Source organism: Peromyscus maniculatus, chromosome 17, assembly GCF_049852395.1.
Source record: "Peromyscus maniculatus bairdii isolate BWxNUB_F1_BW_parent chromosome 17, HU_Pman_BW_mat_3.1, whole genome shotgun sequence".
NCBI classification, from domain to species: Eukaryota; Metazoa; Chordata; class Mammalia; order Rodentia; family Cricetidae; genus Peromyscus; species Peromyscus maniculatus.
In genome coordinates, this window is record NC_134868.1 from 16,395,260 (window position 1) to 16,421,801 (window position 26,542).

Consider the following 26,542-nt stretch of genomic DNA (forward strand, 5'->3'; position numbering starts at 1 on the left):
CAGAATTGACCCTCCCACTCTGCCCAGTCTCAACAGCCTTCCCATCCCTCCAGAGACCCTGAATATCAAGGCTCTGCCCAATATGGCCTAGCCATATCTCTCATTTTACAAACTGTGAGTGTGGATTCTCTGGCCCTTTTACTGACAGTGTTTCTTTCCAACCTACTCACTGTGGAACGGTTGCGCCCTGTGTCTAAGAGATTACCGGTATTAACAAGACAGAAACTGGTTTGTCTTATAGGTATCAGATCTGCCCACTAAAGACAGGGAGGTTCGGGGCACAGCCGAGTGAGCAAGATCTCTGGAGGATGCGATAATACACTGACAGCTGTCTGAAGCTACTTGTCTGCTCGCCGACGCAGGCGTTTATATGCACACACTGGAACAGGATTTACAGTAATACCTTGACAAAGTTCAGTTGTGAAGACTTTCTGATCACTTACCCATTCTGCTGAGAACCTGAGTCTTCAGCCAATCTGTAAAAGGACATTAGAAATTTAAGTCTAGTCAAACCTCTAGCTCCAAATGGTAGGGTGGGTTCTCTGCCCTTTTACTGTAAGTTTCTTTCCATTCAACCCATTTCATAAAAAAAACAAAAAACAAAAACACGTTATGATTATCAGCATCAGTAAAAACCAGGCTCCTTTTTCCATTTTGCAGGCCCCAGGTTCTGGGCAACATATATTCATTTTAGCAAGCAGATTGTTAGTTTGAATGAACTATCTCGGAATGATAGTACGCACGTTGGTTGGATAAGGTATAGAACATTGTTCTCTTCTTTCCCAACTCTTTAAATAAGAAAAAAAAATTGATTTAACAAAATATTTTGCAAATATTCAGATATAATTGTCTTTTAAGATATTAGTTGATTATATTACAGGATGTGTGCAAATCTTTCGGTGTTTTACCAGTGAATGCATGAGACACACTCTCTCCCGTCCACTCTCATGTACTGAACACGTCTTCTGTGCAAGGCATTGTCAACATCCTAGGAACGCAATGCTAAACGACAACACAGTCCTCCCCTTTAAAAACTTGGTCTAATTAAGGTGACAGTTGAGCAAATACAAAGGCTGAGCTCTGTTCAGAAAGGGACCTTCCAAGTCACTCTTACACGAAGCAGAAATTCCCAACCTAGCAAGGAAATGGAGGGCCTTTGCAAGTAAAAGTTCTGAAAAAAAAAAAATATATGGTGTATGAACAGAAATTTGAATGATTATAGAGTTTATGGGGCCAGTTGGTGTAAAAACCACCAAGAGTATTCTGGAAAAAGGAGATATGCACAAAAGTCTAGAAGTGAGAAGGAATTTGAGCTATTTTGGAAGTAGAAATGGACATGGCTGTAACTTCAACTGGAAAAGTCTTGTAACCAAGTAGTTACAAAGCTATGCCTCCTCCCAGAAGTCTTCTGTGACAAACCAAGGCGTTCAGGATTAATTCTAGGAGGAACAGAGAGCTAGTGGTGGGGTTCCAATGAAGAGAGACAAAATGTGTTTCAATGACCTTTTAAATAAATGGCTAAATCAGAAGAGCCTCTGAATTATAGGTGTTCCAGAGAGTAACCAGCTATGAAGAGGTAGTATTCTACAGTATGAAATCAAAGGAGGCTTTAAATTAGCATTTTAGCCTTCAAAACACTACAGGAGATCACTAATCTCATTGAATGGCAGCCCTTGACAAGGTTTTCATTCCGAATGAGCACAATACAAGTATTATTAATTTTACGACAGAACTAGTAATCTGTGTTGGGGTGGGGGGAAATCTGAATTTAAGTTGAAACTATGACTTTCTTAGTTCAAGTAGCTGCAGTAGACTATCAATGGGGTATCTAGGTACTCTCAGTAGACTATCAATAGACAAACAACAGCTTACCAAAATACCAACTATTGTAAGACAATCACTGACCTAATGAAATAAAACCTCCAAGATTTTGTTCTTGGAAAAGCACTTCTAGGTAAAGAACAATCAAAACTGAGGTGCTCCTAAGCCCTCTTCTAAGCTCTGTTTTCCCTTTGTATCTTTAATCCAGTTATTTACTCAGTGTTCCTCCAAAAGAATATTAAAACCCTTCTTACACATCAGCTACAAGAATACAATAAACTCTCCATAGACGAGTCTCCGGCATCATGTTACTTTTTACTTGCAAGTGAAAATTAAGCAATCAAAACATAGTAGTAATTATTAGGGAGAAATGGAGTGGAAGGCAGGGTACCTGGCCAATATCTTGGTGTAGAGACCATGATAAGAGTTTAGAAAAAAGCTTTTGTAACTGACATTGAAGCTTAAGGTTGAGGTATCAAAAGATAGTGCAGGTGAAAAGAAATCCCTGTACGAAGGCCTGAGGGCAAGCAGTGGCATTTAGAAACAGACCTCCAGCTTGGGTACAGGATGAGGGGGCATGCTGAAAGCCCCAGGGGCGTGCAGCCCAAAGGTGGGCTTGGTTCCTTGTGAGGGTTTCTTTCATCTTTCAGCAGAGTTCACGTGGGGACGACTTTTAAAAACCACCAAACCTTTAGGTTCTGACCTGTGGACTCCTGAAAGCATTTGTATAATAAACATGAGGCGATTGTATTGTTTGGCAAGGACGGTGTGCGTGTTGGCAAGATGAGAAAACCTGCTCCGAATTCTAAGAACAGCGAATACCAGTCTCCGGCAACACAAAACTTAAATGACATGAATCCTTCTGCATATACTGCCTGCTCAGAAATGCTATTCCCTTGTGATTTTACTTCTCAGGCCCCGGCTGGCCTCGGAGGTGAAGGCACCATGCTACCATTCACTTGTGACTTCATAACCTGTCAGAGACCACTGCATTGTTGTTCATACTCTGTACCTCCCCCATTGGCACAGTGGAGGGGGGTATTTGCTTCTTCAGTGACATTACTCAGGGATCAACATGTCAGAAAGAGCTTGGAGTTATATACAGTAACGACTGTGGCGTTCACAAGAATTATACCCATAATCACTACGACTTACCCCATCACATTGTCTGTGCTTTATATTTTCATGTGCATTTGGCCTCCATTATTCCTTCTGACAATATTGTAAAGTATTATCATCATGATTTTGGCAGATAAGGGCTCTAAGCTCAGAGAGGCTAAGTGTGACTTTTCTTGACCCAATCATTTAATATAGCTTCTCATTTTCTAAAGAGTTCTCTACAAAGGCTGCCTGCCAGCCAGCAAATGTGGTGAAAAGCTTGTATTTTAAGGTATACTTTCAGTTTCTCTTAAACAATGTTCAGAACTCAGAGGTACGTGGGCTTTTACAACCGTAGACCCGTTCATCAGTTTCTATCTTTTTGGCCTTTCAAACATATTTCAAGTTGTGGTGGCAGGGTCTCCTCGGAATACTGACAGCCGAGGGGCGGCTCCCATCACTTCAGTGATGAGGACCACTTCTCCACCACGCATCTGCCCATCTATGCTCACAGTCCTAAAGGGTCAGCTTCCCATTTTCCTAATAATGGAAACCTATCTCTGGCTCAATGCAAGTACATATGATAATGCTGATCACCCCGGTGAACTAAATAACCAAGTTTCACTTGTTTTTAAAGCAAAATAGACTCAGACAAGGCAATACTAGGATTAAAAAGGTCAATTTACACCGTCCTAAAACCTGCCATCAAAAAGCATTTGTTCAACAAATTGGATAGTTTAGGAGTATGGCACACACTGCAGACTGTGATATAAAGTGATTGACATCTTTGGCACAATGAACAAGGGAGAGGCGTGTAGCTAAACATTTGCCAATATCCTTTCCTGGAAAAAAATCAAGCTGTGAGGGAAGCAATGGTGCGTGTGTATAATGTTTTTAAAAACCCGAAATCCGCTTTCCCCGGAGTAGAAACTTACAAGTTCATCAACAAGGATGGTATTGTGTCTTAGCTAGCCGACTTGGCTTTCTAATGAGCTCAAGAGAAAAGGTAATACCGTCTTTCCAAGGGAACGCTCTTTAGTTCTTTGGTATTTGCACATCTCACCTGGGCCTTTCGGTTACAAATCCACCTCCTTAAGGAGCCCTGGGGGGGGCGGGGGGGGAGAAACAAGATCAATAAAAAAAAAAAAATCCGGCTATAAATCAGCCACGTGGAGCTACTGCTGCAGCAGCGGTAGCCGACTTCCTGGTTTGCTTCCTGCAAGGCTCAGGCAGGGGAGATCGGGCAGTAGGCATCAGCCAAGGAAGGGCAGCCGAGGGAAGGCTGCAGGTCCACCTGAGGGGCGACGGGTGGCAGCATCCTAGGAGGGCAGGGGCTTGGTCAAGGACAGAGTTTTAGTCCACAATTACTATAAAAGTTTGGGGATCTGGAAGCTTTAAGAGGCTGAGCCGTAGGGCAGAGGCTAAGATCAGACCCGGGGGAAAGTGTTAAGTTAGTTCCAAGGTTACTAGGGACTCGCAGGGGGGTTCTCGCGGTGGCGGGTGGAGAGAGGGCGGGGGGGGGGGGGGGGGGAGCACTGCGGAGCTAGAGCAGGCAGGTAGAAAGGAAGCCTGGAGAGCTAGCTAGTAGCCACTCCGGCCGGTCGGAGCTCTGCGGAGGCCGCCAGAGGGGAGGGGGGTGCGGCAGCGGAGCGCAGAGGCAGGCGCGGGGAGGGGGCGGAGGGGAGAGCCAGGGGAAGGTAAAGCCGAGGGGAGTTCCGGATCTGGAGCTGGAGAGGGCAGGCGGTGGGGAGGGCGGCGGGCGTAGCGATCCGGGTGGGGGAGAAAGGAGGAGGAGGAGGAGGAGGGCCGGGGGAGGGGGAAGAAGGGAGGGGAGAGCGGTGGTGGCGGCGGCTGCGCCGGGCTGTGTGTCTCTCGCCGCCGGAGGAAGATGAGGCTGAAAATCGGGTTCATCTTACGCAGTTTGCTGGTGGTGGGAAGCTTCCTGGGGCTCCTGGTGCTCTGGTCTTCCCTGTCCTCGCGGCCCGACGACCCGAGCCCGCTGAGCAGGATGAGGGTGAGTGACCCGCCCGGCCCCCCTCCGGCAAGCGGCGACCTGCAACTTGTTTTGTTTGCGCGCGCGCGCGCGCGTGTATGTGTGTGTGTGTGGCGGGAGCGAGGGGCGGCGGGGTCGCGGCCGCGTGGGCGCCGCGGCTCCGCAGGTGGTGCTGGCCCGGCGCCGGCCGATCGGGGGCGCCTAGCCCCACACCGCGGGTCTCCCCCCCCCCCCCCCCGGTTTGGCCGCCGCCGCCGGCCCGCCCCCTGGCCGCCCCTTCCTCCCGCGCGTCCCCGCCCCGGGTTCAGCGCCGTCACCCGCGCTGCCGCTGCGGCGGCGGCGGCGGCAGCAGCGGCTGCTAAGGCGGACGCTCTAACGCCGGGACTGCCGGGATGGGGAATCGCGGGACAGAGTCGGCTCCCCTGGGAACCGAGGCTCCAGCCTCGGTGTCCGACTCGGGAGCTGCGAGCCCCGCGGGTGGCGGCGGGAGGACGCGGGGTTGGTCCCCGCTGCGGCCTGTGGCGCGCGCAGGCCTGAAGGAGGCGAGATGCCGCCGCCGCCGCCGTGGTCCGGTGGAGCAGGCCCCGCGGTCCAGCCTCCCCGGACGTCCCCGCCCAGCCCGGGGTGCTCGCCACGGGGGCGCCCCCAGCTCATCCGCGTCGGGCTCCAGCCCACGGCACCGCCTCCCTGCAACTCCCGTGGCCGGGAGCCGGGTGCGAACGTGGGGCTGAGGCCTCGCCCCGCACCCGCTTGTCCGTTCCGATTCCCGGACAGGGGAGAGAGAGCCTGGTCTCCCACTCGGATCGGCGGTCCCCGCACCGGGATCGGCGTTCCCCGCACCAGGGCGCCGGGGAACCCGGGGTCCCCTCGCGGCGGCGCTCCCGCGTTGTCCTGCGGATCCGGAGCGGCCACCTCTCCCCCGACCCCGGGGCCCTGGCTGGGCTGCTCCGGCCGAGGACCTAACTTGTCCCGGCTCCTGGCCGCCCCCTCGCTGCCTGCTCCATCAGCCTGATGCCGAGAGGCGCGCGCTCCGCTGGGACGTATCCGTCTGCCGCCCTCGGCGGCGCTGGTGTTAGCCTTGACAGTGCCTGGCTTTGAGGGTTTAGTCAAGCTGCTCGGAACTTTAGTTACCGGGATCCGGCCACTGCGCTACGCTCACCCAGCAGTTGGCGGCGCGAACTGCACCGCGGCTCCCACCTCCCCGGCCTGACTCACCCCCACCCCCCTCGGCAAAAGGAGCCGTTAGAGCCCCCCTCGAGTTCCTCATCCTCCACCCCCCCCCCCATGCCCACTGCCTCGAGTTCAGGTCAGAGCCAGAAGGGAGTGGAAGACACTTCAGGATTCCGGGACACAGAAGCTGAGCTGCCGTGGGAGGAGTCTGTGTAGTCAAGTGCCTTCTGTAAAAATCAGCGTTGCATCTCCATGATGTACTTTATTAACTTTTGGAAAGTTAGCGTCAGGAAGTTGAGTGTAAAAGCTGGTGACGACCGACCAAGAAGACTCCTAGGAGGAGGTCCTCTAATCAGTTGTTGCTGATGTCACAGCTTAATTTGTAAAATGCAGTATTTGAGACTGACCTTACTGGGGTCCCACCTAGGTCACCTACATTGATAAAACAATTACATTTCCCTTTTCGGTGTGTTTGGAGTGATGGCTGATTTTTTTTTTTCTTTTTAAATCATTTTTGCTGATTCGGTTGAGATGAATATTGAAATTTATTTTTTTCTCAAGTCATCAAATACCCTTTTATATAAAAGCACTGTATATAATGCTGGACATCCTAACCCCCATTTTTCTGAGAAGGAAATCGAAAACCCGCCAAAGTTACTTGCGTTCAAAATGTCCTGTAGTTCTGATCCTTTTAGAGCCATGATTGGGCCCAGCAAGGTGAAGCCTGCCAATAATCCCAGCATTTGGGAGGCTGATATATCTTGACACTCTTGGCTATATATCAAGTTAAAAGGCCAGCGGGGGCTACAGGAGACTCTAGTCTCGAGAAGCTGGAAAAAGAAGTGGAGATCTATCATAACACTTTTCTAGATAGCTTATTAGTGCTGATATGTAATAAACTGTAGTGCCCACCTGTCTATGAAGGGAGCGTAGCTTAATTTTTTTCTTCACTGTATTTGGTAAGTTTGTCAGAGGACCTAGTATAACTTGTCATTTCTATTTTTTGCCAAAGATAAACTGAGACTTTCCAAGATTTACCAGCACAGTATTAAAGAGAATGTTATGTGTCAGGAGACATCAATGACGTATAGTAAATAGTAACCTAAAGCAATTTAAGATGTGATGTCCTAAGAGTGTAAATCAAGGACTGTTACTTCCCTAAAGTAAAAGTCAACCTGAGGGTTCTTGAGAACCAGTGTGGGGGAACAGTTAGGGAACTTTCAGATGCGGCCTCCTGGGTTTTCCCTCTGCCTTGTGGTACTTTTACAGTGTGACGGCAGATACTTCCATCCTTGGTGAGAACCTGCTTCTCTTGGATGTGGGTCTGTACGTGGCCTCTTTTGATCCCTGCAGAAGGCCTAAGGTAGACCAGAACGACCTACCTTACCAAATGAAAGTTCTGCCTCTGCTGCCACCAGCTTGTGGCTCTGTCCAGCTAGGGCCGCTTCTGTCTTGTACTGCTGGGTTTACTGGAACTAAAGAGTCCTTTGAAGATTTCTTTGCTTTAATTTGGGGAACAAGCGAGGTGAAGACAAAAATTCCCTCTTACGTCTGAGCCTCTTGCTGTTGCTCTGGGGTGACTGATATTTAAAGTGACCTTATCATTTCAGTCTGATTTACTTTATATTTTATTTTTTTGGAGGCAGGGTCTCTTGTAGCTCGGGCCGGTCTTGAACTCTGTACGTAGCTGAAGATGACCTTGAGCTTTTTGATCTTTCTGCCTCTCCCTCCTAAGTGCTGGGATTGCAGTCATGTATCACCATGCTGGGTTTGTGGTGTGCCAGGGACTCTTTTGTGCATGGCAGGCATACATTTTGTCAACTGAGCTGTATCTACAACTCTATTATATGATTATTTTTGTGGCTCTATTCAAACATTTGTGAATGCCTGTTGTATACTAGATATGGTGCTAACAATTAAGAAAACACTTCCTGCTTTGACATTATGGGTCTTGCAGCCTAGTGGGAAAAGCACATGTTAGTCAAGTCTTCACAAATATATGAATACAATTATGCTCCGGAAGAAGCATGTGTATACCCTTGTGTTAAGAAAAACCTTAGGAGGTAAGAAAACAGAGAGGTCTGAGCATGCAAGTCTTTTTCTTTTTCTTTTTTTTTAATTTTTCTTTATTAAGAAATTTTCTACTCACTCCACATACCATCCACAGATCCCCCCTCCTCCCACCCCCAGCCCTCTTTCCCAAGTCACCCTGCATCCCCACATCCCCCAAATCGAGGTCTGCCATGGGGAGTCAGCAGAGCCCAGCACACTGAGCCTAGACAGGTCCAAGCCCCTTCCCGCTGCACCAAGGCTGTGCAAGGCATCACACCACAGGCACCGGATTCCCAGAAGCCTGCCCATGGACCAGGGACTGATCCTGATCCCCCTGCCTGGGTCCCCCCCCAAACAGTTCGAGCCAAACAACCATCTTCCGTATCCAGAGGGCCTAGTCCAGTCCCATGGGGGCTCCACAGCCACCAGTCCATAGTTCATGGGCTTCTAATAGTGTGGCCGGTCATCTCTGTACATCCTCCCAGCATCAGTTATTTAATAACTGACTTCTGAGCTGAAATCTAAAGATTTGAGCAAGAGTAGTTGTTGAATTGGGGGGTGGGGGTGGGACAGAGCAATCCTGACAGGGGCCGCACGGGCAAAGTTTCTGAGACACGAAGTAGCAAGGATAAGGTGAGAAGCTGGAAGGTCAATCCAGGGGAAACGTGGAGAGTGAGACTATGAAGGGCCAGCTCTTATGGACCGTGCTGTGAGTTTACATCTTAAGTGTGGGAAGCCACTGAGGGAAGTGAGTAGGGGAAAGGCATGGCAATGTTTGTGTGTTGGAAAGATCACTGTAGGTCTCTGCAGGGAGAGTTCGTGTGCTGGTTTGTAGAGCAGATAGTAGGAGTCTCATAATAACAGTCCGGGTACATCTGACAGTGTTTGGCCATGTGGTTGTTGAGATCAAGGAAGTTGATTCACGAGCAGCTGAAGATGCCAAGGTGCCGGGAGTTGGTGAGTGGATGTGGAAGGGACGATTTCACGAAGTCTAGGGTGACACCAGTTTGCTACATGAGGACAAGTTAGGAAGATGAGGTTTATGCGTTCCCTTTGTAGTTTATAAGAAAGCTCACTTCTAAAGTGGGTATTTTAAGGTTATCATTTATTGAGATCATTTGTTTAGACTTGGAAAATGCAGAACATTCTTTTAATTAAACAAAGCAAGTATATTTCAGAGTGACACCGTTCGCCCCAGGTGTTACCCCGAATGTTCAGAGTTGGATCATAAACTCTGAAAAGAAAGGTTTGTAGTGGACATGTTGACAGACTGCTAGCTGTAGAGTTTCTGTTCAAATGTTCAGGACTGGGGAGACCTGTGCACAACCTGATTGTGTGTGTGTGTGTGTGTGTGTGTGTGTGTGTGTGTGTGTGTGTGTGTACTGGGGAGACCTGTGCACAACCTGATTGTGTGTGTGTGTGTGTGTCTGTGTGTCTGTGTGTCTGTGTCTGTGACTTAAATAAATTCAGGGCGTTCGTGATAGGACTAATTCAGCAACTATTCCTATGCAAGAGGATTTATGTGATAAACATGAGATGAAAGGAATCTAGCTTAACTGAATATTCCTGGCTGGATTGACTAATCTCAGTGAGGTAGTATCTGTCATTTCACCTCATTGATGACGCCTTCACTGTGAGACTTTGTTTCAAGTGCAAAGGCCATTTGCTTGAAACTGTCACTTAGCAAGAACACAAAGCCTTCAGTGGCCTTCTCCCAGTTACCCGGATGACAGGCCTGACTTAGAAGGCCTTTGTTTCCTCAGCCCCTTTCTATCTCTCACTGTCCGTCTTCCACACAGGACCAAGAACCCCTGGTCCTTAAGTCTACGAAATCTGAGTTCACAGATTACCAAAAGCCTGCCCCCCCTCACTGTGTGTGTGTGTGTGTGTGTGTGTGTGTGTGTGTGTGTGTGTGTTCGTGAGAGAGAGAGAGAGAGAGAGAGAGAGAGAGAGAGAGAGAGAGACATCAAAAGCCTTTTTTAAGTTTCAGAATCCTGACTGACTGAGAGCCCTTCAAGGCAGAATTCTTGTTTCCTGATGAGAGAGTATCTCTCCTCTCTCCTTGGTGCTGAATTTCCAGGACGCACTGATTACTGTTATTGTTGTTGTTATTGTTATTATTATTTTGTCAAATAACGTAAATGAGGTGCTGCCTTTATTTGTGCGCCTCTATAACCAGATCCCCCAAATCGCTGCATTTGTTGGTTCTGAGGGAATGTTTTCTATTGAGTAGCTTAGCAGGGTCGGGTAGCACCCTGCTTCCAGCTGTCCCCTCATCTCCCCCTTACTTAGGCTCCCCAGAGGCTGCTCATAGAACACACAGCCCAAGTCCACCTTCTCTCCTTGGCAAAAAGAAACCAAAGAAACAAAGCTGTTCCTTAATCCAAGAGCTACATAAGGAAAAAAAACACCAGGGCCTCTCAAGGAACCATGTCCGAGTGTGTTTTCCATCGCCGTGATAACACCGTGACCAAAAGCAATCTGGGGAGGAAGGGGTGCATTTCAGCTTACACTTTAGAGTCCCCCAGTGAGGAAAGGCAAGGCAAGAAGCCGGGGGCAGAAACTGAGGTAGACTCTCGGAGGAAGACTGCATCCTGCAGCTGCCTTACTTACACCTCCTAGGATCGGGAGCGGCACTGCTCACATGGACTGGGCGCTCCCACACCACATTAATCTGTAATCAGGAAAACACCCCATAAACTTGGCTATATGTAGGCCAACCCGCTGGGGGCATTTTCTCAATTGAGGTTCAGGTTGACCAAAAAAAAAAAAAAAAACAAAAAACAAAAAAAAACAAAACCAACCTTGCCAGCACAAAATGTTTTGTTAGTAACAATTGGTGGAGAAGGTTTAAAAATAGCCATTTGGAGAGCGCACAGTTTTCAGTGAAGAAGGAATGAAGTGTTGGACAGCAGTTGGATTCGGATCACTACTCTGTCTGGTCGGCCGGCCATGTGGAATGGGAGATAAGAGCCGGGTAGTGTGGATTTCTGTACAAGCTGCATCATGCCAGGCTGTAGTATGTTGGAGAAAGAGAAAAGAATGCATCAGGAATGGAAAGCAAAATCCTCAGTTTGAGCCACTAGTGAACAGACTGTTTGCAAATTCCAACTTAGTAGTTATTAAAAAAAAAAAAAAGTGGTCAGCAGAATGTGAATAGCTGAGTGCAGGGAAATTATGATCATTCAGCTTCAAAGTAGATAATTGTCTTTGTTCATATTTTGAATGCTAATCCTTACTCCTGAAGATTGAATGTATAGGCTGACAAAAGAAAAGCAGCAAAATAAAGAATTTAGATTTCCAGTGTGCCATTGGTGAAGGCTGTGAATGGAGCAATTTAATAAATTTTTTTATTCAGGTACAAGATGGGAAGGGTGGAAAGTGGAGTATCTATTAAGGTCGACAGATTATTCTAGTAGGAATTGGGAGGCGCTGATATTGTAATAAGGGGGATGGGAGTCTGAAGCACACCCACTGAGGTGTCCGGGTCATCATATTCCAGAACGATGAATTGGATCAGGGACACATTGAGTAAGGGGAGAAACGGGGGCAGTTGGGTAAGGAAGAAAAAGAAAAAAAGCACTCTTGGAGGTTGAAGCGGGATGGTGAGCTGGGGCAGACTCCATGTCAGTTCTGACCCTTTACATTACCTACACAGCAAAACACCTCCTCCTAAAGGTGGATGCTGTAGGCTTTTCTCCCTCATCCTGTTTGTGGCCTGGAGGTCAGGTGGGGAAGCGATTCCAGTTTCTCTCTGCCAGCTGACTGGCTTTTCTCATATGTCAATCTTGATACGTCTCTTTCCACAGCCCTAGTCTCTTGCTGCCATATTGTAAACATGGTACAATATGTTTCTTACAGTTTGGGGTGTTTACTGAATGTTACCCATTGCTATAGGCGTTGGTGATGATAGATAACAGAATACTAAAGATGTTTTTCAAGTCTTGACCTGATAGCCACATGGTAATGTCCATAATAATAATTATTAGGTGTGTGTGTGTGTGTGTGAGAGAGAGAGAGAGAGAGAGACAGACAGACAGACAGACAGACACAGACACACAGACAGAGACAGAGAGACAAGAGAGAGAGAGATCTAGACCTCTTTACACCTCTAAACTCCCAGCTTCCCATTTGCTCAAAATAATCCGTTGAGGCCTTCCTGTGCGCCACTGGGCTGCCCTCTGGAGATGCAGAAACGACAGAGACATTGGGTGTCTTCTAGGAGAGATGAGCTGTGTGACTGTGTAGCAGTCACAAGAGGGAGGTCTTCAAAGAGCTGTAGTAGGTCGGGTGGAAGTTGGGAGGGAAAGCACAAAGCACAGCATTTAGAGAGCTGTGGAGCGTAGGTGGGGTGGGGCCAGGGAGAGAGGCAGGCAAGAACCAGACCAGAAGAGTCTGGTAGACCAGAAAGCCGTTCAGTTTTTGGTGGTGAAGAGTGGTGCCATGTGCTTGGAGAAGTGAGTTCCGACCACATTTTGAAGGGAGTTAATGGGAAACCTAAGGGACTGGCTGGGATTCTATGGATTTAGTCTTTAAAGTGATTTTGGAGGCTTTTGAAGGGAGAGGGGAGGGATAGTGACATTTACATGTCAACTCTTATTCAATCATTTACTCTGGATATTTGAGATCCTTTCTAAATGCCTACTCAGTGCCTTCCATTACTTCCCTGCTCATTGGTCATGCTACCCAGTAGGAAGTAGTAGCAACATGGAGTGGATTCTTTGTTTGGATCAGGCAGATGTTCTCTATAGTGTGGTCACAACCTTTGAATGTCAACTTGATGTAACCCGGCCTTACAGATGAAGCTGCCTCAGTGAGCCCTTCATTTGGGATCATTACCTTACCAAGCAGTCGAGCCCGGGTCAGAATTACACTTCTCTGGTTTGGTTAGGGTCAGAATTACACTTCTCTGGTTTAGTTAGTGTTTCACCACTGTGACAAAACCCCCAAGCTAAACAAGGAGGAGAGACTTCTTTGGGTTCACAATTTCAGAGGTTTCCGTGTCCTGGGAGGGAAGTGGGGGTGGAGGGGTGGGGAGGGTGGCGACAGAGGTAGGTTCAGGGCAAGATGGGGCCCCCAAAGGCATGCTCCCACTGCCCTGCTTCCCCTACCTAGGTCCTGCCCATCGTATTGTGTATTTGACAGGGGATTCATCCACTAAACCCTCAGGATCCGCTCAGTCCCCCAGTTTATCAGTTGCCAGCCAAGCATCCAATGCACAGGAGCCTGTGGATACAGTCCACATTCGAACCTCAGCATTCACCCTTCGCCACTGATTCTAAGGTGTTCTTACGGAGCACATTGAAAGGTTGGTCTGCAAACAATAGCAGGACCGTTTCACACAGACACCATGACAGCTGGTCAGGGAAGACGATGCTGAAGCCTGAGGAATGCGTTTAAGCCTGCCTTGTGAATCTGAGGCAGAGGTGTCCCAGGCAGAGGGAACATGAAGTACAAAAATCCCCAAGTTTGGAGTGAAACGGGAGTGTTTGAGAAACACACCGGAGGTCAGTGCAGCCGGAGCATCTCCCTCGAGGGAGTGTAGCCCTTGATGAACTTAGAGGTGGAGGCAGAGCCCTTGCCTGGAGTGCAGGTCGTGTGGTCTGTTATTAGAGTGGTTGTTTATTTCAGTTTATAGTCTTTGTCCTCTGGCCATGGTGACCCTTTCACTTTCCGGTGACCTGAGTTGCAGCGTAAATGGATGACTGTCTCACTCGCTAGACCCGGTCTTTGATAAGTAGAAACACACACACACACACATACACACACACACACACACACTCACCCCTGCAAGAGATTTGCAGGCCAGATGTAAACAGCTGTAGCTGCTGAGATGAGAACTATGCTAGCTGACTAGGGCTTGTGGGATCACAGAGAACCTGCCTCTAGTTTAACTGGGGCTGGATGTCAGCACGATGCTTGTTTTAGGGGGACAGGTTGGAGGTGCCACAGAGGAACAGCATGGGTAAAAGCATGAAAGACCATGCATGGCCAGTCCTGGAGACCGTAGAAAAATGACCAGTCTGAGCCCTGAAAGACTGAATGACACGTATTGTTAGAGCTGAGCAATAAGGAAAAAATCTGGAAACCGAGTGCAGGCTAAATACCAGCACGAAGGTAATCGTCTCTAGAGGATAGGATGAAGTTTACCTAGGAGAGGGGCGCAGAGACGGAATACAAGGTGAGATTCTGGGAGAACTGCTCTAGAGGAGAGGATGAATGCTTGATGAAGGGAAAGGGGGTGCTGGTGAATCGCAGCCGGAGTGTGGAAAAGGTAATTTCAGGGTCATCAGCAGATTCAAAGGCCACAGTATTGACATGATGCTGGTTAAGAAAAACATGCCAGTGGCCGTGAAAGCGTTGCTCCCAGTAAACCAACCTACACCGCTGCAGCCATGAGAGGGAGGATCTGTGTGACATCTTCAGCAGATCTCAGTAAATAGTATGACTCAAGAACTGGTTCTCGTGAAGAAGTTCAAGTGGTAAATAGTACACGCCAGGAAATACGCAGAAGAGGTGGATATTATTAGAAAGCCGTTATTTACAATCGTAGAGGAACATAATGGGTGTAGCTAACAAAGTGCCTATCTCCCCCTGCACACTGTTGGGTACATATAGACACGCATATGTATTTTAAGTTGATGTGTAGTCTGCAATTGTGATAACGCGATAATGCATATACTAAATATTATGATTATATACATTAGGCATTTTATGCTTTTCAGTCAGAACTCCTGTGACTTAAAGCTGTCTAAAAAAAAATCATTTTAATTTTTGAGTTAGAAAGGAAATTTGATGCCAAGAATATCAGGCTAAGTGTTAGTTCTCGTACTTCCGTGGGGCTGCTGTGTGTTTAAGGGGCGGGGGCAGAATGGAAAAACTGGCCTCAGGATTCCAGCAATCTGGGGGGTTTTTTATTATTATTTTTTGAGGTTATAAGACATCAGTCTGCTTTGAAAAGACGGGATTTGCCGCTTCATCCTCTTTAGTCCTGTGAGCTTGAGAGCAGCAGACAGCTTGAACCGCAGCTGCCCCGGGCTTCATCGGTGCTTTTGAAGGAGGAGGAAGAACTACCTTGCAGTTACTTCATTTGCTAAGAACCCTGACTATTCCAAAATGAGAAATATTCTCCTTTCTGCCCCATTATGCATTCCCCCATGAGCTCCCCGGCCTTCCAAGTGCATTCTTGCATCACCCGGAGAAGCGTTTGACATGCCAGCAGGGACCCCGGCTTGCTTCAGTTCACTGAATACAGGGACCAGAACGCCGAGACTGGAGGGAACAAAATCAGCTTTGCATTATCTAATTGGACTTCTAGGTTTGCTGCAGAGTAGCTTTGCTTCTCAAATCTAGCAGGTACAATTAGCTGCAGTCTTCTATCAATACCAACTAGTCTGCTAATAGGCGGCTAAGCAAAGCAATTGGAATTTGTTATTACCAAGAATTTTTTTTTTTAACTGGTGAGTTAAAATTAAATCACACACCACCGGGAACCATTCTGTAAGAGAATAGATGCTCTAATCATTTTTTTTTTCATCTTTTAATTTTTATTGATTCTCTGGGTTTCAGGATACATTTGGCCTCAAGAGGTATGATATTATCTTCAATAGCAAACTCACATGTTTAACAATTGTCTGACTTAGATGTAATTTTAGCATTTGTAGAATTTTTTTAAGGATGTGTGCCTGTCAAGCGCATGCACATGCTTGAGTGCCTGGATGTAAGCCTAGTTCACTAGAGGCCAGAAGAGGACATCCGATCCCCTGGAACTGTAGTTACAGGTGGTTGGGTGTGGGGAACTGAACTCTGGTCCTCTATAAGAGCAGCAAGTACTCTTAACTACTGAGCAGTCTCTCTAGGCCTCCATTTGTAGTGCTTTTATGAAATTATTTTATAATACTCAATGTGTTCACATCCTGACTTATGCACTGCTTTATGTAAGGCCTTGGTATTAGGTAGGCATTCACAGAGATCCTGCCTGGGATAGTTTTGTCAGCTTGGCATAACCTGGACTAACCAAGGGAGAGAGTCTCAATGACAGATTGTCTAGATCAGGTTGACATATGGGTATGTCTTCTGTGGGTATCTTGACTGCCTTAATCAGCACTTCACAGCCTGCAGGTCACAACCTCCATAGGGGTCACGTATCAGACATCCCGCAATCCGATATTTGCATTACGATTCATAACAGTAGCAAAAGTACAGTTATGAAGTAGTAACAAAATAATTTTACACTTGGGGGGGATCACCACAATATGAAGAACTGTATTAAAGGTTTGCAGCGTTAGGAAGGTTGAGAACTGCTGTCTTAATTGATACAGGAAGGACCCCACCTAAAAGTGGGCCATCTCATCCCCTGGGTTTGGTTCCTGATTTGTATGAGAAAGGAGAAAGAAAGCAGGCGGAGCGTCCACGAATTCGTTCTCGCTGCTCTCCACTGTGGCTGTGATGGCCGGACTGTTGTGGGTTCCTGACGCCTTGACTTCTCTGCTGCGATGGACTGTGCCCTGGGACTGGGAGCGAAAATGAACCGTTCCTCCCCTGGGTACTTCCATCACAGCAACAGAAACGAGGCTAGAAGTCTCCCATTCGTCCTTTCGGTCCTTCAGATGAGGGTGCAGCATTCCTGTTTCCCAGATTGTTTGCGTTCGCCTTCGATTTCTGAGTTTCCTTTCAGTAAAAACACCAAAAAGGAAGAAAAAAAGACGAAGGGAGGAAGGAAAAAAGGCCACACCGTAAACATTAGACCCTCCCTTTAATGACAGAAAGGCTTGCTGTTAGCTTATGGTGTGAAGGCCTGCCCCCTCCAGGAGTCCTTGCTTTCAAACTAACCCACTGATCCTGGTTATTAAAGTGTAACAGTGCTATCAAACTCTTAGTGTACCGGAAGAGGCACTTTGGGGTGGTTTTGCAGGATTTTAGGAATTAACGGTTGTAAAGAGGTGAGATACAGTGACCACATCGATGCAGTATCTTTATGCTTGTCTGAGAATTTGCATTTTGATATATTCATTTAAAAGACTAAGTAATTTGTTATTAGCACAGACAAGTAAGGGGCAGATACATATTATAAAATAGTCCCAAGACATGTGCTTGGAGTACTCTAGAAAGTCTGTGTGCATCAACATTTACTGCTGCATGTGGTGATATTGTGTTCCCCAAAATATCGTGTACCTTAATAAACTTATCTGGGGTCAGAGAACAGAAAAGCCACTAGTTAGGCAGTGATAGCACACACCTTTAATCCTAGCATTCCAGAGATAGAAATCCCTCTGGATCTCTGTGAGTTCAAGGCCACATTGGAAACAGCCAAGCATGGTGACACATGCCTTTAATCCCAGAAAGCCAGCCTTTAATCCCAGAGAGTGGTGGTAGAAAGCAGAAAGATATATAAGGCGTGAGGACCAGAAACTAGAAGCATTTGGCTGGTTATGCATTTGGCTGGTTAAGCATGTGGCTGGTTAAGCTTCAGGCTTTCGAGCAGCACAGTTCAGGTGAGAGCCATTGGGATGAGGACACAGAGGCTTCCAGTCTGAGGAAACAAGACCAGCTGAGGAATTGGCAAGGTGAGATAGCTGTGGCTTATTCTGTCTCTCTGATCTACCAGCATTGACCCCAATAACTGGCCTCGGGTTTGATTTTATTAATAAGAACTTTTAAGATTCCTGCTACAGCTGCACTCTATATTAAAAAAAAAAAATCTGCCCAATTTGAGGTAAATATTTCGTATACATTTTAAGAAGATTTTTCTTTTTATGGGTTATGTGTGTGATTCTGTGCATGTGCATACACAGGTGTGTATGGCTACCCTGGGAAGCCAGAAGAGATTACGGGGTCCTCCAAAGCTGGAGCTGCCAGCCGTTGTGAGCGGCCCAGATCAGATGCTAAGAATTGAAAAGTCGGTCCCCTGAAGGAGCTGCAAGGGCTCTTACTTACCACATCAGCGTTTTTGTTGGCATCTACTGTCTCACAGACAACACAGTCGTATAACTGGGGGACAGAAGGAGACTGTCAGTACCTGGAAGTGAGTTGGGCAGGTGTGTGCGTTCGCAGGTGCCTGTGAGGATGTTCAGGTATAGGCTGTGACAAGAGGAGAGCGTGAGATAATCGGATCCCATTTCCTTTAGGTTTGTAGTTTGCAGTCAGTTACACGAACATCTTACAAACCCACTGAGGTTAAGGGAATGAAGAAGTTGTATTTGCTTAATGCTGCTGTGAGAATGTGTATTTGTGGGTGAACTTTTTTCCCTAGAAAAAGGTACCCTAGAATACTTTATATTGTAATGGAATTCTTTGTTGACAGCAGCCTGTATACATCGAAATGGTTTCACTCTGTGTGGCCATTGCTTGTTTTAAGACAGGATTTTATGTATCTCACGCTGATCTGAACCCCAACGATGCCCTTGAATGTTGGTTCTCCTGCCTATAATTCTTGAGCCCTGAGATTACAAGCATGCTACCACACCTGGTTTCTGTAGTGCTGGGGACTGAACCCAGGGCTTCCTGCATGCTAGGCACTTCCTGCATGCTAGGCAACCTCTGTAGGAACTCAGTCCCAGCCCCAGTCCCAGCCCCAGGAGACATGTTTTACTGTGCTGACCTGCAATGGCTGAAATCGGGCACACAACCTCTTCAATGTGCTCTTGCGGCAAATTCAGTATTTTGTCACCACCTTTTGTTAGATGATTTGATTATGCTTCTTATAATCCAACTAATCCTACAGAATTAATATTTTAATCTCTAATACAGCAAGGTAAGCTATGTAAGTCTTAGTATTTGTTTCCTTTACAATCTGTTTGAAAGGTTTTGCCTCTTTTCTTTTGAAAGAACCCATTTAAAATGCCCTGTTGAAACATCTACTAATTCTTGCCAGAATGGTTTAAAATGAATAAAAAGTCCATTAGATTTTTGGCAAATATGTTCTCAAATTATGATGTAGACTAAATGACTACAAAGTGCTTTTCAGAGTAGTGGAATAGAAATGACTGAAATGTTATTACTTTATACATTACAATTTTTCTACTCTGGTAGAAGTTTAGTTTTTTCAAACTAAAAAAAAATCACTAAGGCTGGGGACTTTGGTAAGTTGAAATTGACTATTTTAGCATTTAGACTGTGGATTGCTAGAATAAGGAAATGCAGATGTGTAGTTTAATTAGCTGTGGTTCCTTGTATGATGGCCTCAGAGGAAATTCTAAACCCAGTGTCTGTCTGGGAAGGTTGGAGGAAGATGTTTCTGCAGTAGTTGGCAATTAAATTTGCCTGTAGTCCAGAGAAATGATGATGGATAAAAAAAATATATGTTTAGCAAATAATTTTCTAAAATTCTCTCTTTGAAAAGAGGATAAGTTTTTAAAAATTAATATTTTAACAAAATACATTTTCTGTGTGAATCGATAACTATTGTTTTGTTTTGTTTCCTCACAATGCTTATTCTGTGGCCTATTTATTTCTTTTTAATACATTTATTTATTCTCCATCTACGCTGCAGTTTCCCCTCCCTCACCTTCCCTCTGCCCCTCCATCCACACCTCCTCCATTTCTGTTCAGAAAAGGGCAGGCCTCCCGTGGAGGTCAATAAAACATTTGGCATATCAAGTTGCAGTAAGACTAAGCACCTCCTGCTGTGTTAAGACTGGGCAAGGCAACCCAGTATGAGGAGTAGGGTCCCGAAAGCCAGGAAAAGAGTCCGAGACAGGCCCACGAGACGATCAAGTACAACCGTCACGTATATGCGGAGGGCGTAGGTCAGCCCCACGCAGGCTCCCTGGGTGTCGGTTCAGTCTCTGTGAAGCCAGGTCAGTTCATTCTGTGAGTTTTCTTGTGGTGTCCTTGACCCCCGCTGGCTCCTACACTCCTTTCTCCCCCTCCTCTATAGGACTCCCAAACCTCACCTGATGTTTGGCTGTGGGTCTCCATTGTTTCCATCAGTGGGTGGATGAAGCCTCTCTGATGACAGTCGGGCTAGGCGCCAATCTGGTCACAGGAGAGAGCCAGTTCACTCTTCTTCTTACGGCCAACATTTAGACTCAAAACATAGCACACTTAACATGTATGTCTTAAAAGTAGAGTACATGATAGTACAATACCATTTTGAAGGGTAGTATCAATCTGCAGAGACAAAATTACCACACCCTTCCCAGACCTTGATGCGTTCTTAGCTTGAGAAAAGGATTGATGGCGTCATGAAGTGTCCGTCGGAGTACCTATATGTCATGAGGTTAGTCTCAGGTTGTTTTTTCCAGTGTTCTGCTTGAAAATTGGAAGAGATTTCAATGAACACGGGTTCATTTTGTTTTCCATTAATTACTATCACAGAAACAATGCAGGCTATTCCCCTGACTCCACTGAAGAAAATCCCAGCCAGAGTCTAATGAATAGATTCACTGTAGTACAATCATGGTTCATAAGAGATGCTTATAGCATCCTTGACTTCTATTCAATTAACTGGTTGCGCTAAGCAAAAAGGGGATGTTAAAATCTTCTTTAGAGGGCCGAGGGAATGGTTTAGTTGGAGAAAGTGTTTACTGTGCACTCAGTCAGGAGGTACTGAGTTTGAACCCCCAGGACCCACGGAAAGCTAAGCGTGGCAAAGCCCACATCAACCCTTAATCCCGGTTCTCTCCCGGTGAGATGGGAGGCAGACAAGACTGCCGAGCTTGAGCCAGCTAGCAGGAGAATGCCTCAAATCTGGTAGATGCCGTCCTCTGACCTCTGGGTGCACCCTGTGATGTGTGTGTTAATGCAAGCTTGTGACCTCTCCCTCCCTCCTCTGCCACCTACACACACACGCACACACACACACACGCACACGCACACGCACACGCACACGCAAGCGCACACACGCACACTGTACATCGGCAGTAATCCCATTCTAAAGATAAAGCGAATGGCTTGAAACGTTCCTTCTGGTTTACATCCACTCTTAGCTTGTCTAACAGGTACTTGTATTTAAAAGGAAGTACATCTCACGTTTGTTAAAAGACCTGATGAAATACAGAAAGCGTGGAAGTAAGTTTTTATAAATGATGATAAGGAAAAAGCCCTTTTGAGATATATCAAAGACGATATGTATTTATTCAGTGCAGTTTTTGTTTTCTAATGGATTGAGATACCTTTCCTGTTGCTGTCTCAGTATTCAGGAAAACAACTGCCTTTTGTTTACCTCGTTCTTTGTTCCCTGGACAGAGGATTTATATCTCTGATTATGAGGCCTGGCCTTTGTTGAGTGATTGGTCAGTTTCTTTGGGTCCCAGAGGGTGTTAAATGTGAGAAGGATTTCTTCCTTCAAGGTCAGGCATGCGGTGCAGGTATGGAGTCTGCAGCAGAAAGTTCAACCATTGGGGTACAGTGTGCCTCGGGTGCGGAGCCTGGCTGGTGACTTCTATTGCCAAACAGACAGAAGTTACATTTTCGGAATCAATCTCAATCTCTCTCTCTCTCTCTCTCTCTCTCTCTCTCTCTCTCTCTCTCTCTCTCTCTCTCTCTTTCTCTCTTTCTCTCTTTCTCTCTCCCTGGTTCTTTTTTTTTTTTTTTTTTTTGGTTTTTCGAGACAGGGTTTCTCTGTGTAGCTTTGCGCCTTTCCTGGAACTCACTCTGTAGCCCAGGCTGGCCTCGAACTCACAGAGATCCGCCTGCCTCTGCCTCCCAAGTGCTGGGATTACAGGCGTGCGCCACCACCGCCCGGCTCCCTGGTTCTTTTTAATTAAAGATAACCGAACCTTAGAACTCTGCTCATGAGCCAGTGCTAATGAGAGAATGCTATTTCATTTCTAAAATGGAAGGTAAAGCGCCTTTTAAGTTTCGCTGGGTGTAGTCTCTGCGTTCCCTTCACACTCCGCTCCTCTCATGTGCCCCACTTAAAAAAAAAGACACAAAAACCAGTAGCCTTTGGAGGCCTCTGCATCCTATGAAATACCACAGGTTTGCAAGGCATGAGTGATGGATGGGAGTCCAGCAGCCCAGCATTGAATAGGGATGGGGAACTAGCAGAGGTGTGTTTTTTTTTTTTTTTTCCCCACACAAATCCTTTTTGTCAAAGAACTGTGGATTTTCCTGGGTTGACAAGGGTTTAATTTTAAACTGCCTCGCATATGCAGCAATGAAAATCAAATCAAATTTAAATTTCTAAGTAGACAGTCTTCCTGATAATATTTTTAAAAACTGACTTAGAATAGCACCATTGGAACTTAGATGTCCTAGCATTCTGGAAGCTGCTTGCTGCGCCTGAACCTGCTTCTTCCTGTCTCCCTGTCGGCTCTTGTCACCTCTCTCTGAGCATGGGTTCAAGTGCCACAGTTTCACTTAGGAACTGCTTTTTAAAGGGTGCAGAAAGATTAGAAAAGTTCCTGATTTATTTCTAGTGATTTTTCACTTTATTTATCTGAGCTACTTATTTCCAGACCCATGAGTCAGTACTGATATTCGCGGTCTTTATTTAGGATATTGCACTTGTACATTTAAACATATATTGGTTGTAGACACCTAGAAAGTACAAACCCAAACAAAACCATGCCGCTTTTGTTTGTAACGAAGCAAAGCATAAGAGAAATTTCCTGCCCTGGATGGAGGCCACTGGCATCTTACCTGTTCTGAACAGATGGATTGATTAGCTTCTCATGCCTGCCTTGTGAAAGCATGTTGCTGTACACACAGCCCCCTGTCCCTGTGTGTGAAGGATGAGTCGTATAGTTGGTGGCATCTGGAATCCTGAAAGGACAGTCTCCAGGATGTTTTACTTACTATTAAGGGCACCGTCAAGGGTTCCAATTAGTGTCTCCAAAGAAAAGTAAAGAAGTTCATTTCGGAGAGTGTAAGCATTTGGGGTAGTGTGCTTTAGGATTTCTGTTTGCTATGGTTAGTGCACTGACAGAAATCTCCGATCCTGTAAAAATTGGTTCTATATTTATTGGATTTTCTGCTATTGCTAAAAGCTTCCAGTCCCAGACAGTCTAATGATTTAAATGTGTTTGGTATTCAGCCAAAGGGACCTACAGCTCAGGAATACTAAATTTATAATGTTAGACTAGTTCCCGGGATGTGCGGTGGAGGTTCGGTCTTGGCTGCTGGGCAGCTTCCTGATTGCCTGGTGTGAGCCTCGCAGCGCTCTTGTGGTTTGCTGCCTGTGAACTGTAGCGGTTTCTGTTACGGGCATATATGCTGTTCAAGTGAGAGAGACTGGAGCTCTGTGGAGGCTCAAGAGTCATAGCAAGGTCGTGGTTTAAGAGTCAAGCGACGTTCTAGTGGCCTTCTCATCACCGTTTTGCTGAGATTTTTGAAAAACTCAAACGTGTCCATAATTAAGTCGACCGGTCCCTCAGGTGCTCAGGTGTTTACATCTAAGGTGATGACAGGGGACTTTGAGGGTAGGTCAGAGAGAACGATCTCCCAGAAGTAAGCAGGAGAGCGTGTGCCACACCAAAGCAGGAGGGCTTTACTGCAGAACACAGAGTGCTAGTCATCTTTTTGGTTTTTTTGGTTTTTGTTTTGTTTTGTTCTGTTTTTTTCTTTCTTATTTCTTTCAGTGGTGCCTGACTATGTAGCTAAGGCTGGCTTGGAACTTGTTATCCTCCTGCCTCAGCCTCCCAAGTGAATATTACTAGGCTTTCAAGACTGTCTCATCACACCCAGCCTTGGGCCAGCCATTTGAATGGAGGTGGGAATGTAGGAAGATGAGGGGGTCTACTATTCGTGCATTTTTTTTTCTCTTGAAAAAATAATTGGGTCAGTAATGAAGATTAACCCCCACCAGTATGAACTATCATGAAGAAATTATTTGTGTTTAATTTCCCTTACAAGCTGACAGCTGGTGGATGAAAGCTGATGTCATGTAGCTAACGTGTACATGGACGCTCACGAGGTGAAAATGTGGCCACTGTTAATAAATAACTTTATCAGTTTACCTTAGTTCTTGATCTTCTCTGAGCTTGCCTTTATAGCAAGGTCCTGATGTTTCATTTGGTGAGTTTACCAGAACCTCCACGACTTACAGGATTTAACATCCAATTTTACATGTGTTGTTTTTCCTTTCAATGGCTTCTTTTCCTCCTCTTCTTCGTCTTTCCTTTTTTTCTTCTTTTTTCCCCTTTTTCTTTTTTAAGTGGGCTTTCCTGGAACCCAGACTGGCCTCACCAAGTTGGAGATACTGGCCTTGAACTCCCAACCCTCCTGCCTCTCCCTCCTAGGAGTAGGTTCCATCAAGCCCACTCATCTGGCTTCCCTCTTCCCTTTTGCTTCCTTCTTTGGTGAGAATAATTTGGACGGTGTTTCAAGGGAAAGTGCTTAAGTTTTTGAATTTACTGTGAAGTAATTCTTTTCAATTTTAAGCAAAAAGGAGCTGAGGAGTTGCCTTAAAAGTAGTCATGTCTTTCAGTGATCCAGTGTTCCAAAATGGGGAAAGAAAAAAAAAAACTACTTTTTAATTTTAAAATACATGGTTTGCTGAATGTAACTTTTGTTTATTGCTGAAAGCAAATAAGAAACTAGAAGTCACCTGTCTATCTATGCAGAGGTGGTTATCATTGGCTGTGTGGCTCATTGCATTCCTTGCACAAAGATATTTACATATCAACATACACCACTTTAGGGATTGCCTTGGAGAAAATTTCACAGTAGAAATGTTTTCATTTAGGACATGTGTTCTTTCTCTTAAACTAACCTTCTTTAAATACCAGATTAGCGTTGAGGTGCTTTAAAGAGAAGAGGACATTTAAAAAAAGAAAGAAAGAAAGAGAGAAAGAAAGGAGGGAGGGGAGAGGAAAGAAGAGAGAAGAAATGTCTGTGTGTTGGGAATCACCTACACACCATATTTGCAAAATTATTTTCATCTGCCCTTTTAGAAATGCTTAGGCCGGGCGGCTGTGGCTCACACCTTTAATCCCAGGACTCGGGAGGCAGAGCCAGGCTGATCTCTGTGAGTTCGAGACCAGCCTGGTCTACAGAGTGAGATCCAGGACAGGCACCAAAACTACACAGAGAAATCCTGTCTCCAAAAAAACAAAGCGAAACAAAAAAAAAAAGAAATGCTTAGGCATGGCTCTGAATTTTATAGGACTTGACAGATTTTATGACTTGTTAGAACTTGGTGCTTCCTGACCAAGCCAGCAGCCGACCAGATGAAGGAAAGGAGAAGGGATCTGAGGGAGACCTAGGCAGCTCGTGTGTGGAAGTTACTGATCTCACGGTCTCTTCCTCCTTCGCCCATCCCAGGCTGCAGTGACCTTTGACTTGGCATTCTTGTAATTCTCCAAAGCCGTTAAACTTCTGCCCGGTGAGATGGGCGTCTCTGTCGTGGGGTCAGTCATGGGGCTGAGTACATGACTGTCCTCTCTGTGTACTCAGTCCCACCGACTCTTCCCTTTCTGCTGAGCTAACTTCAGCGACCAGGATTGATGTGATGTTTTCCCCCACAGTGTGAGTATTTAAAAACAAAACTGATCCACTGTGTAGCAGCCACACTGATGCCAGCACACAGCAGCAGGGCTGTCTGCAAAGTCTTTGGCGTCTGTATACTGATTTATTGTCTTCAGAATCTTGTGTGAGTGTGTGTGTGTGTGTGTGTGTGTGTGTGTGTGTGTGTGTGTGCGGTACTAGGGGTCGAACCCAAGGTCTTGTGCATGTTAAGCAACTCTCTCCAACTAGGCCGTGTCACTGGCTCTTTCTAGGCCTGTAAGTCTTATTTTAAAACTCTATACTCAGCACACTTTCTGTACCAGGTGGTAGCCTGAAAACTGAGGGGTATCAAGTACTATTAGTTCATCTTTACTTCTTAACAGTACCATTTGCTAGACATGTTTACATACTCAGTGTTTTATTCCAACATTTTATCAATGCAGGAATTTGTATTTAAGGAGCTGAAGCGACATGCCCACCTTCCCTTGGGCCTACAATAATAGGATTAGAATTGAAAAGCAGAGTCCACCTTCCCAGGAAGGAGTCAGTACCACAAGTACGACTTCCTCAGCCATTTTCTGTGAGCCAAGACCTGTCAGCATGGTAGCATGTGCCACTTTATTTAAAAGAGAGTCCTTGAGCTGCTAAGGTGGAAAAATGCTGCACATCATATTACCCTTGTCAGATTCATAGCACACATTGACGGGGGTGTTAGCAGTCATGGAGAGTCATACAGAAGAGGACCTTCAGCACTGGAGCTCAGCTGTCACACACTCACCTGGTCTAGCTACTCTTTAAAGAATTCCTTGTCTTCATTAAAGGAGTCGTGTCTCCTGAAAGGATAGTTTGCTCGTACCCAAACTATTGCAAGTTACCTGGGTGATGTTAGCGGCTGTGTGGACAGATGGACTCTCTAGGGAAGAATCTCTAGCTTCATTGGCTGATGAGTTGTCTGTTTTTAGGACTCTCATGTCTATATTCATGGATGCCATTCCGTCATCTATCTGGGAATCCTAC

The 26,542-nt window shown here is 46.0% G+C and overlaps 1 protein-coding gene and 1 long non-coding RNA gene across 3 annotated transcripts in view; one reads left to right on the top strand and one right to left on the bottom strand.

The window, feature by feature from the left end:
- Positions 1-338: 338 nt before the first annotated feature.
- LOC107401563 (uncharacterized) lies at positions 339-4,967 on the bottom strand. The gene is made up of 3 exons (XR_013045283.1): positions 4,836-4,967; positions 3,983-4,021; positions 339-476 (listed from the first exon to the last, which is right to left on the bottom strand). It is a non-coding gene; the product is annotated as an uncharacterized LOC107401563 (long non-coding RNA).
- Positions 4,722-26,542, top strand: part of Galnt7 (polypeptide N-acetylgalactosaminyltransferase 7) — a 128,022-nt gene continuing 106,201 nt past the window's right edge. The window contains exon 1 of one of the 2 annotated variants that reach the window (XM_076553309.1): positions 4,722-4,933. In XM_076553309.1, the coding sequence (XP_076409424.1) occupies positions 4,808-4,933 (126 nt within the window). In that variant the 5' untranslated portion in view covers positions 4,722-4,807. The remainder of the gene's footprint in view (positions 4,934-26,542) is intronic. The other variant, XM_076553308.1, reaches the window with a different exon arrangement.